The following is a 12,571-nucleotide window of genomic DNA, read 5'->3' on the forward strand; positions in this document are numbered from 1 at the left end:
ACCCATCTATTCTCGGTCGGATTGGCGAACCAATCTGTAGTAACAGTCATGTGTCGAGTCAGGCAAGTCAGACAACTCAGGCCAGTCTGGGTGCCGGGTCATCTGCACAGGCCTATCTTTAAGCAATCAAAGACTAATGCATGGCGTACTATGTCGTGTGGCAATTTCTTATTATTTTTTTTTAACAAGGGATTGACAAGATACCTAATTGCAAGTTTTTTGAAGTTCAAGTATCTATTTTCCAAAAGCTGAAAACCTAATTTTTGATTTGTACAAAGTTAAAACATGAAAACCTTAAATACTGATTTTGCAATTAACAAAAATAAATGAAAATATAGGAGCCAATGATCTTTCAGTATGAGCTCACATTACTTATCAAAAAAACAAGAAATATGAGCTCACCAAAATAAAATGAATCTAATTGACTTCATACATAAAATCCGTTGCGATCCAACAAACATCCTGAACAAGTATAAAATCCAAATACTATAACAGAGCTGATAATTCGCCTCTCCAAACAGGTTACTCTAATGAACTGCAGATGTAGGGTAGATGGTACCTGTATTTCCAAAAGTTCTCAATGATTATATCAATTGTTAATTTAGCCTATTATCCACGATCAATTTTATACTTAATGTTGAAAGAACATGAACTCCAAAAGCCTCCTCTCTCTCTCTCTCTCTCTCTCTCTCTCTCTGATGTTGATAAGTGAGAAAGCTCAAGGAAAAAAAACAAATACGAATTTTCAAATCTTATCCTCCTTTTTTCACAAAAGATTTTCAGGAGACGTGAAACACAACCCATGCCAAGCGTACAAAAAATGTGCAACATGCATTTGACAAATTAATTTCTCAGGTTAGGAAAGATAAAGAAATTAAAGAAAAGAAAATATTGCCAATTTGACCAAAAAAATAATAACCTTTATGACACATAAGAAAGTCGCCTAAATCTTAGAAGTGCTTACATGGTTCATGTGATTAACGAGAAAGAATGTGCAGGACACCAAACAGAACTAGCTCAATAGTATCAGATCACGGAAAGCAGCTACAAAAAGCCTGCAACATGCATTTGACAAATTAATTTCTAAAGTTAGGAAAGATAAAGAAAATAAAGTGAGATAGGAACAAACAAATGGTGAGAACCCATGAAGGTTCTTCACGATCTCCATTTGCTACTAATCCATCAGAACTTTTATTTCCATTTAAGTCCTAATGGCTTTTGCAGTGAACCGCTGGGAAGGTAATGGCATTGGCCATTTTTCTTGGATACTAGGCATAATAATCACAAAATTTCTTAATATTAGAGATTTACAATGCAAAGCAATCTGTATATACGTTTATCCTACCAACCTTCCAGTTTGGTTTTAAATAAACTTCACAAAATGTAGAAATCATTGCCCCTTCCTTTCCTCTCACATCATTTTCTCCACTCTAACCACCATTCTATTAAAAGCCAGAACTAACATAATTTTCTCTTCATAAAAAAAGAATTTGGTTTCGTAACACAAAGATCTAATGCTTTTATAGAAACAATTTGCTTTTTCTATAAAAGAATTAGATTATCGAAACAATTTGCTTTTTCTATAAAAGCATTAGATCTTTGTTTTACAAAACCAAATTGTTTAGAAAAAGCAAATTGTATTAACATTATTGTGATAATATAGAAGACGGAAAAAGGTTTTACATACTTTACCTAACTGCAACTAAAACATTGGCTTCTTTCATCATAAAACCAAAGACTCTGACATTGACAATCCCTCACAGAAAGATTGTTGTTTTTTTTTTGCTAAACGAAACATTGTTGTTCTACACCCTGTTAAATAGAGGTATATCAACAGCTAGAACTGTATGCGGCAAGAGAAGTTTAAAAAGCAAGCAAGAAAGTGTAAGACGATGTTTGCATATACAGTCAAACTAAAAAACTAAAAGAATTTTACTTATGATTACTTGTGAAGATTTTTTATTTTTTATTTTTTTATAGTTACTTGTGAGGAAGATAAGCTTTTATATTTGTCTATAGAACAATAACTGCAACTGCAGCTGCATCTTTTACAATAAGGCCTCATAATTAAGCACATGAGCCATGACAATGAAGCTTACAGAAATACATGCATTCCTAAATGGTGGTTCAAAGGTATGATTGCGTATAAAGAGTACCTTATAGATCTGGATTCTTCATTCCGCTTGTCCCAAGGAACCAAATTCTTTAGGTGGCCATATCTACAGACAAAATGAGCAGAGATCTAAAAAAAGAAACCCCTTGCAATCATAGAATTGGAATGGTAAAATCTAAGAAAAGATAGCTCTTCTGCACAATATTATGTCTTTTTGGCTGCCTCAACTTACAACACGAAAGTCCCAGAGGTCATCACATGGGCCTCAGCTTCTAAAATCTAGCAAGAGATCATTTCAATCACTCAATTAAGATGATATCCTAATTGCGTCGATGGCCATACCTACAAAGGAAAGGCCTAACAAGAACATGAAGGACTTATTAAGGGAGCATATGATACTAACGATTTAGTATGTGAGGATGGTGAATGAGATCCAACATTTTGAATGGAGAAGTTCTTGTAATTTATAATAATTCCAAAATGTTTCAATTGTAACATTGACTAGTCTTTTTGGTGTATAAGACTAAATGTGGTCTTTCACAAAAGATAATTCTTATACTATACAAACAGATACATACATGCATTCCTACTTACATACAAAAAAACATGCATGCATTGATAGATATACGCAAGGATATGCTTGCACATACATGCATACATAATCTTTTTGTTCCCTTTAACTAGTAATCAGAAATAATAAACAAATTAAATGCACTCTCTAATTACAAACATCCTGCTTAACCACCACATGCAATCCAACGTAACAAAAAAGTGTATTCAATGTGCATTAGTTGGCCATTAATTTTTACTACTACAGTCATGCTTGAGCTTCTATTTAAGAAATGTTTCATATATTTTGAATTTAAGCCAACCTATCCTGACCCCCCACAATGTATATCTTCAGACTACCAATTTAATATGTATTCTAGTTTAGTCAACTAGAACTGAATCTTCCATGATTTATTTCTTGTAAATTCATTGAAAACCAAGGCAAAGGATTATATCCAATCTCAGAACCAAATTGGCACAGAACCAAATTGGTACGTTACTTGAGCAACGCCATTCAATATGTTAATGAAAAGGGGAATGAAAGTCCATGACTCTTCCTGTACATCAGATATCCTAAATAACCAATCATCGTGAAAGAAAATAAATAAGACCATGCTGACCATCTGTTATTTTGTCTCATTTTTGTGGCTAGAGTGAATTTTACTAATTAAAGCTTCAATTCAACATAAAAGGGTCTACAGAAGGAAAATACACCTTGCAAAATGCTTTGCCTTCGAGTAGGCCATAAGGAACAGGCCCAAATTGTCTTGAATCTCTTGAGGCATAGATGTTGTCTCCCTCAATCCAAACATGTCCCTTTGGAACCTATAGAGATAGGAAGATGAGCAACACTATCATAACATAGCACAGCATATAAGCTCAACAAGAAAATTAAAAACAAAAACACCACACACGCGCCCCTTAGGAGCAAATAATAATAATAATAATAGCAATAAATTTGGAAGAAAAATAAATTTGGAAGAAAAATCACAATCTCTTTACCAGTGAAGTAAAAGTCAGAAAAATACATAAAATAGAAAAGAGAAAAGTGGAAACCTCCCAAACCATTAAGGCAACAAAAAAGAAACCAGCCTTTTTTTATAGGCAATGAGTTTTATTCATAAGAAAACGAGGGATAGCCCAAGTACGCAGGAAGGGTACATGAGATGATGAGAAGTACCCAACTAGGGTAAACCTGAGAAAAACCAACCTTAAAACCCCATTCACCGAATGTGATTGAACTTTTGGCATGTTGGAGAGGAATCCGGGGCAAGGGGCAGATTGCAGATATTTGGAAAATGGTGCCACTTTGTCTAATGTGGTGCACCTGGAACGAAAGGAATAGTCGTTGTTTTGAGGATAAGGAGCGTTCTCCGGAAGGGTTTAGGGATTTCTTTTACCACACTTAAGTATTATGGGCTTCTTCTATTGTACTGAATGGCACTTCCTTTACTGAACTTTAAGCTGCTCTTCGCAGCTCTTAGCCTGTAGCAAGGCTCTTTGTATACCCCTGTGTACTCGGGCCTTGCCCTTTTCTTGATCTAATATATTTCCTTTTTACTTATTAAAAAAAGAAAAAATAAAAGAAAAAACCCATTCACCGAATAACTATCCCAGATAAAACAGGACATATCCAATCCTCAAAATCACTAGCGGAAGAGATCAAACCCATCGAACAGAAAACCATACCTAGCAAAACAAAACCCAAAAAAAAGAAATGGAAAAAGAAAAAGGTACATTGATCATACCACGACAGTGTTGCATCTAGAACTGTTCTTGGGGTCGACAGCGTACGTGACAGAATCACCCTCCATTCCCAGCAAGCGCTTCACTATCAACTTCCGAGGATTCTCAGGAGACCGTACGAGGACGACATCTCCGGGTCGCACCTTGTCAAATCGGGTGGAGAGCCGCTCGGCAAGGAACAGATCACCGGTAAGATTGAAGGTCGGGAGCATGCTGGGACCGTAGGCCTGCAAGCACAAGATCATCCATCATTTCAATACTTCTGGTCCGTTTTGGTTGCCACAAAGAGGGAACAGGTTGTTTCTACTTACAAGGGCGGCAGTACAGAGGTAAGTGTTGGTGACGTGAAGGCCGCAGAGGAAGTTGGCCACCGCCATGGTTCGATGCCATGCTTCTCTCACTATGCTCCTATAGTGCCACATCTTCCTCAACACCGTATCTCTCTCTCTCTCTCTCTCTCTCTGTGAAAAAGCGTATTTAGGTTGTGACCGAAACTTGCGGTAGCTATGTAGGTAACAGCTTCGTCGGGCTTAAAAGGCCCAGATTGGGCTTTAGAAGGAGATCTTTGTGGGCCCAGTCTTGCAAAAGCAACCTTGAGAATTGATACTGCATAATAATTTCCTGATTGGGATTACGATTGATAAACTTCAACCGTCGAAAAGTCACTGTTTAATAAATGTTCTGATCATCATCCTTATACCATATATCTATTAAGAAAAAAATAATAATAAAAACGTATATATAGTTTAATGGTGTAAAGATAATGAATATAATTTTTCTTTTAAACAAAGAAAAATGTTATTTCTAAATACTCTTTTACTCTATTCTCATTAAATACTAAGGCAGCCATCAGATTGAATTAAAAACTGAAGAGAATATTGAATCATTGATCACCTCTGGACCATTTTGAGTATTCTATAAATGAAAAGGTGGCCTTGAAAATAGGATATAGAATTTGGAAGAAAGAGGCAGTAATATATAAAGAAAAAATCTAGTTGCAAGTATAAGTGTGCACTAATATGTGTATCAATCTAATATAATTGGTCAAAAAGTAGATTTTATTGAAAATAGTACTAATTTAAATTTTAAATATAAAGGAATCAGTATTGGTATACAGATTAGTTTGCAACTTTGCTTGTATGTAATAAAACTCATATATATATATATCTATTCTATTATAATAAGTAACTATTTAACTGTTATAGTAATTTTTCTTTTTTTTTTTATTAAATCTGTTAGTTTCTTGTTTTAGGTATACAATTTTCTTTTTCTACCTCTCTCTCATTCGCCATTTTCTCTCTCCTCTTATCTCTAACCTCTTTTTAGGAGTAGCAATATGTTACATGACCTGTTAATCTAACACAAATACGAAACGATAATAGCAAGTTAGAGTTTAGTTTTAATAGGTTCAGGTCAAAACGGATTGATCCGTTAAGACACGATTGTTTAACGTGTTGATAACGGATCAACCCATTATAACACGTTAAAAAAGTTAAAGTTATAATTATACCCTTATATTTATAAGTAAAATTGTTAGAATTTTAATTTCAATATTTTTATTATCTGGATTATATTTTGGGACTTGTAGTTAGTTTTATAATTTTTATAGATATTGTGATTTTAATGTTGTAAGTGTCACATGCAATGCCATAATTCAAAGACTTGTCGAGCAAACAAAATTGAGAAGATGGGGAAGGCTCGAGCATGGAAGAAATGGCATAAACTCACTAACGAGAATGCGGAACTTATTGTGGTTCTTGAGACGAATCTGAGTGTAGTTGTGGATGAGCCTCCGTCCGATTCTGCAGTGGTATCTCACAGAAAAAAGGTGCTTCGGAGCTTGTTTTAGAAACATTAGTGCTGCAGTTAGATCCCGTTGGGAAGGTTTAGGTAATTTTTGAAACAAATACCACTATGGATATTGATGCGGAACCAAGTGCTCCAATGTGTGCCATGAACTCGGTCATGGGAATTGTGATGGGACAATCTTCTATGGCAGATAATGACCCACTGATTATGGCGAGTGAAAGGTGTAAGCCTGTTGTTCCAATTATGGTTCGGGAAGTTGAGTTGGATGATGAGGAACCTGATGATGAGCCAATTGAGGAGCCGCCTATTTTGGATGCTATTGTTTCGAAGCCGGAAGCAGATTTACAGATTATTTGACAGAATCTGAGGTTAATGAAAGTAAAAGGAAGTATAAGAAAAAAATGTTTGTTAAAATGAGAAGCTCTTCTCAAGTTCTTGCCCGATTTTCAAATCATTCTCAATGATTTATCCCATTTTTGTATGGAATATTAGTGGGGTTGAGACCTCTAAAGGTAGATTAAAATAGTTGTTTAGTAAGTTGAAGCTGAAAATTGTTGCTATTTTGAAACTTTTTCAAAATTTGATGTTGCTCGAAGATTGGCATGTGTTTTGAAATTTGATAATTTCATTTCAAATGAGGTTGGGGGGGGGGGGGGGGGTGGGGAATATGGATTTTTTGGGATAGTTTTCTCGAGGTGAGTTTGGCTTGAATGGGAGGGCAATTTGTTTCTCTCAAAGTAGACGAAGGAGCTAAGAAGTTTTTGCTTATAGTGATCTATGCAAAATGCACTATGGCTAAACGGCGTGAATCGTGGAATGATTTCAGTACTCAAATTTTGGGTTTAGACTTGTATTTTTATTGGTGATTTTAATATTATCCGTAATGATTCAGAACGAAGAAGAGGTAGGCCTCACCCTCTTATTGTTATGGAGGATTTTAATAACTAGATTCAACATGGAGATTTGATTGAAATGGCATCAAAGGGGAGTGCTTATTCTTGGTGCAATGGGCAATCTGGTCTTACCTATTCTTGGGCATGGTTGGACCGTGTTCTTATGGATGCTCATTTTCTTTCGTTATTTCCTAATACTATTTGTTCATACCTGTCATGATTTACTTTTGATCATACTCCCATGTTTATTGAGTTCAAGAAAGACTATTTTTCTTATGGTCCAACCCCTTTTCGATTCCAATAGATGTGGGTGGATCACCATAATTTTTTGGATTGTGTTCAAACTGCTTGGGTTTCTCGAGCTAATGATTCAGCCATTTAGAATTTGATTATGAAGTTAAAACGGACTAAGGTGGCATTGCAGGATTGGAATAAAAGGGTCTTTATCATACTTTGGGTCGTATTGTTACTCTTAAAAAACAGGTTGAGAAACTTGAACAACAACTTCAATTAAATTGGGAGGAAGACCTAGAAAGAGAGCTACATGTGGCAATCTCAGAATTGGCAACTTGGAGGCGTCAAGAAGAGACTCGTTTGGCTCAAATGGCTAAGCTAAAGTGGGAGGTAGATGGTGACCGAAATTCAACATTTTTTCATGCTTGCTTAGCTAATAAAAGGCGTAAGTGTGTGTCGGAAATGTGTTCAACTGATGTGGTTTTTGAGTCTTTGAAGAGCATTCACCAAGGTGCAATAGATTTTTTCTCATCTTTTCTCTAGGGGGATCTGCTGGTTGAGCAGCCTAATCTTAAATTTCTTATTGATCAGGTCATTTTTGAGGATGAGAATAGTTCCCTTGTTAGTGCGCTTACAATAGAGGAAGTTTTTGCTACTTTGTCTTCAATTCCGGTTCATAATGCTCATGGTCCTAATGGTTTTGGTTCTAGATTTTATAAGAATTGTTGGGGGTGGTTAAAATTGATTTGTGGAATGTAGTGTTGGAATTCTTTGCATCCAAGCATCTTCCAAATTTTTTTATTGCTTCATATTTGGTTTTAATACCAAAGGTGGATTCTTCAACAGGTTTTGATATGTTCCATCTCATCAGCCTCTACTCTGTCTTTTATAGAATTTGCTCCAAGATAATTGTAAATCACTTAACGGGTCTCTTGCCTCACCTGGTTTCTTTAGAGCAAGGAGCTTTTATTCCTAGTAGAAGTATCTTTAAAAATATTAGTCTTACTCAGGAAATGATTCACTTTATTAATAAAAGAAATCATGGCGGAAACATTATGTTAAAAGTAGATATGGCGAAAACATATGATCGTGTGGATTGGAATTATTTGATGAAGGTCATGCTGAGGTTTGGTTTTTCTTCCTAGTTATGTGACTTGATCCATTTTTGTATTTCAAGTCCTTGGTATTCAACTATGATGAATGAGACAATTAAGGGCTTATTTCCGGGAGGCCGTGGTCTTCATCAAGGTGATCTTCTATCATCTTATTTGTTTATTATCCAGCAAGAGGTCATTTTCAGGATGATTCAACGAAGTGTGGCTGAGTATAGATTTGAACATTTTCATCAGGCTTGAGGTATGCATATTATTTCTCATTTAATGTATGCTAATGATATAGTTATTTTTTTTTAATGGGAGTCAAAGGTCGGTTCGCATGCTTCTAAGGATTTTGCGCCAATATAAAAGCTAGTCAAGACATGATATCAATAAACATAAGTCCGCTTTGTATTGTTTGAATAAAATTTCTCTTACTCGTAAGTAGCATCTTTTACATAGCACTGGTTTCATGGAGGGGCATTTCCCTTTTCAATACCTTGGGGTGCCCATTATCCTGGGTCATCTCAAGTAATCATATCTTGAAGGCATGGTGAATAAAGTGAGACAAAAAATCAGTGGTTGGAAGATGCGGCTCCTGTCTACTGAAGGGAAACTAGTTTTATTACATCATATTATATCTAGCATGGCTCTTCACCTTTTTGCTGTTTTACAGGTCCCTCAAGCAACTATCAATAAGATCTACAAGATGATAAGCTCCTTCTTTTGGGGTGAGTCCGATGGGAAAGATAAAAAAAAAAAAAAAAAAAATGGGTGGCTTGGAAATATATTTGCAGTCTTGTGGCTGAAAGAGGACTTGAGTTGAGGCATCTCCAGGATACACAGATAGCATTAAGCTGAAAGTTGGAGCAAAAAATAGAAAGTGTTCCATATAGAGAGAGAGAGAGAGAGAGAGAGAGAGAGAGAGAGAGAGAGAGAGAGAGAGAGAGAGAGAGAGAGAGAGAGACATGTTAGGTGTGGCTTGGGTCCTGTTACAAAAATAACAGGAAGGAAAATACAACTTTCCCGCCCCAATGTGACCGCTCCATTTGATTGCTCATCAAAAAAAAAAATTTATTTAATGATTGAGGAAATGATTTTTAGTGTATTAGTGTATTTTTTTCTTTTTTAAAAATATTAAAAAAATGTGAAAAGAAAAAGAATCAAAAAATAAAAATCCCAAGATGTGCTAGCGACGGATTCCCTGGTGCAGTCCCGTGGAGTGGCCATGGCCTCAAAATGTGACTGCTGTTAAGTCCCACAGACAGAATCTCTGGATCATGTTCTTTCTTCTGGACAAGTCGCCGAGCAAGTATGGCGTCTAGCCTCTTTGACGTTGGACATAACATGTTTAACAACCTGAACCTAGTGGCATTGAGTGGAAGCATGGCTAGTGTGTGCAAGAAAATGGAAAAAATCGGGAGTTTTAATTGGCCTTCTACCGAGCATATTAACATGGTGCTTATGGTGTCGACGATGCCGAGCTCAGATGGAGGGAGTTCAGGGCAGTGCAGTGGAGGTATGGAGATTCGTTTGGTTATGGTTGGGGATTTTGGTAAATGACATGCATGACAAGAGGCTTTCCACAGTTGATGTACAGATTCTTAGTGCTTTCGACGTTAACGTAACGCTCTAGGCAACATGTAAACTAGTTCAAGTTGTTTGGTCAAAGCCACCGCTTGGTTGGTGGAAGCTTAATGTCGACGGTAGTTGCCGTGGGAACCCAGGAAACTATGGTGAGGGTGGAGTATTGCAGGATCATCGAGGCTGGATAAAGACGAGTTTTTCTCCTCACTATAGTTTCGGGACCAATAATGAGGCTGAATTAAGAGCTTTACTCCAAGGGATACGACTATGCAAAGAAATGGATTATCGGAATATAATTTTGGAATGAGATTCCAAGGTTGTGGTGGATTGGGTAAAGAAGCGAGACTGTAATTTATGGTATTTTTGAGATTATTGGGATGCTCTTCTTTAGGAACTTGATGGAGTCCACTTTCAAGTGGTACATCAATTCAGAGAAGGCAATCAAGCAGCGGATTATTTGGCAAGGAGAGAAGAAGTGGGTTTGAATTGGGATTTTGTTTCTGGTGATGACATTCCTAGATTATTGAGGAGTATTATTAGACTGGATGCGTTGGGTATCCCTTCTATTAGGAAGTAATTGTATGTTGGATTTTGTCTTGTGTTTTGGCATGTTTTTAGTTTCCTCTTTTGCATAAGGGTTTTTGGTAGAGGTTTTGGTTTTGGTTGTTTGGGCACTTGGCTCTTTTGGGTTATTTGATAGATTTTTGTAAGTCCCAAGTGTCACGATGTTTCCTATGGTATTCTTCAGCTACAAGTGATGGTTTTTTAATAAATTCGGGACGAGGTTGCTTTGTATATGGCTACTGGCTCTTTAAAATAAAAAAGGGAATACTAGTTGTAAAATAAAAAAAGACAACAATAACTACTAGAACAAAAAGAAGCAGTGCAACTATGGGTTCCCAATAAGAGAGAATAATTTAAGAAATTTTTTTATGAAATAACATTTTTATGATGTTTGTAATCTAGTGTTATGTATGAAATAATCTGTTGTTGTTGATCTAGTTGAAACTATAGGACGAGTATTTGTAAAAAGTACTCTTAGAATGTGAAGTGGGATGTCTTGTTTTAATTTGTAATATAATGTTGATAGATGATATGTCACTCTCAAAGGTGTAATTAATAGTTATATTTATTAAGTTTGGCTTTAGAGAATTCAGTTCATAAACAATACATATGTAAAACTTGTTCATCAATGTATCAATACTCAATGTATTCTCCAATATACAAAAAAAAAAAAGCCTAAAAACTGCTCCATTGTATCCTTGAACTAGACTGCAAATACTTGAGTTGTAGTTATATTTGTTGGAAGAAATGATATAGTGAAACATAACTTAATCTTGAAAGAAATCCCAGATGCTCATATCTTGAACATTTGTACTTATATGAGGACATGATTTAGTATTGGTATCTTGTAATATTTCAAATTAGATTCCACAAGCAACAAGAAAACCAAATTGGAAGACCAAATTGGATTTAAGAAAATGATATACAAAATAAAAATGGAAGAAGGCTTAGGAGATCAACTCAAATATAAGGAAAACAAATAAAAGGAAAAGACTTTGAACAAAGAGAGAAAAGTAGATTTACATTTACCAATAAAAGAGAGAAAAGTGCATAACAAAGCAGATTTACGTCTACCAATGTTTCAAGTTTTTGCTACTCGTTCTTCTCCATGCAAGCAAGTAGTTTACCATAAAGGAAAAACGATTTTTATGAGTTTACGTTAAACCAAAGTGTTCCAAATGAGTTCGGCCAATGCATAGTGGTCGATGAGTAGGCCACCAGATAGATGGCAGATGGTTATGTTTGTACTTTGTAGTAGTGCTCGATCTTTATCAATAAACTTTTACCACTTGAACCAAGGTTATTGTTACATCAAGCTGAGCTCATTTCATATTTAGATGTCTTTTTATGAATCATAGAATCAAGTTTTGTTTGGTTCTTAACTTGGTGTCGTGGTATTGTCATCTTTCTATCCAAAGAATCAAGCTTAGAGGTTCAGATTGAGGGCTTGAAGGCTTTTAGGAATTCCATCACAGATGAGATGACCCCAAGTTTTTAAATCAAGATTCCCCACGCAATCAAAGTCAGTAAATGTCACACTCAACTCCAATGTCCTAGAGTTAATAACTTAACCATAAACCTCAAGTAAGAACTTCACTGATAAGCTCTTTACATAACGTACGATAATTTCTTGTTGTCTAAAATATTTATAAAAATAATAATAAATATTGTAAAATCTATTTTATAAATTTATTGATCTTCTATTTAAGATTTTTAAATTTTAATATTAATTTAAAATCTCAAATTTAAATTTACCAATCTTGAGATCTCTAATTCACACAATTGGATACGTTTGGATTAAGAAATTATCTCATCTTTTTTTATCTCATTATTACAACTTTCTCAAATTTCTCACATAAAATATAATAAATAATTCAATTTTTTCAAATCTCAAAATAATAATAATAATATTATAACAATATTTTATTAACTTTAAACTTTCATCTAAAACCATCTCATCTCATCTCACTATACAAACAACC

At 35.2% G+C, this 12,571-nt stretch overlaps 1 protein-coding gene across 7 annotated transcripts; it reads right to left on the reverse strand.

Moving 5' to 3' along the window:
- Positions 1–278: 278 nt before the first annotated feature.
- On the reverse strand, positions 279–4,906 carry LOC122277794 (mitochondrial inner membrane protease subunit 1). 7 transcript variants are annotated; one of them, XM_043087949.1, is made up of 7 exons: positions 4,720–4,905; positions 4,411–4,635; positions 3,377–3,487; positions 2,346–2,392; positions 2,157–2,219; positions 965–1,055; positions 279–559 (listed from the first exon to the last, which is right to left on the reverse strand). In XM_043087949.1, exons 1-6 carry the CDS (start codon positions 4,828–4,830, stop codon positions 1,013–1,015), a joined length of 600 nt encoding a protein of 199 aa, XP_042943883.1. In that variant the 5' UTR covers positions 4,831–4,905; the 3' UTR covers positions 279–559; positions 965–1,012. The 7 variants fall into 7 exon arrangements, 4 of the variants coding, with proteins under 4 accessions (XP_042943883.1, XP_042943885.1, XP_042943887.1 ...); XR_006229119.1 differs by lacking the exon at positions 279–559 and adding an exon at positions 1,693–1,812 and having other exon boundaries at positions 813–1,055; XM_043087951.1 differs by lacking the exon at positions 965–1,055 and having other exon boundaries at positions 4,720–4,906.
- Positions 4,907–12,571: the final 7,665 nt, after the last annotated feature.

Source organism: Carya illinoinensis, chromosome 9 (genome assembly GCF_018687715.1).
Source record: "Carya illinoinensis cultivar Pawnee chromosome 9, C.illinoinensisPawnee_v1, whole genome shotgun sequence".
NCBI lineage: Eukaryota > Viridiplantae > Streptophyta > Magnoliopsida > Fagales > Juglandaceae > Carya > Carya illinoinensis.

Excerpts from the sequence above, each read along its gene's own strand:
- LOC122277794 (XM_043087949.1), bottom strand. The coding sequence starts at position 4,830 with ATGTGGCACTATAGGAGCATAGTGAGAGAAGCATGGCATCGAACCATG. Across the intron at positions 3,488-4,410 it reads CTAGATGCAACACTGTCGTG|GTTCCAAAGGGACATGTTTG; the intron begins GTATGATCAATG and ends CTATCTCTATAG. Across the intron at positions 2,220-2,345 it reads ACCTCTGGGACTTTCGTGTT|ATATGGCCACCTAAAGAATT; the intron begins GTAAGTTGAGGC and ends TTTTGTCTGTAG.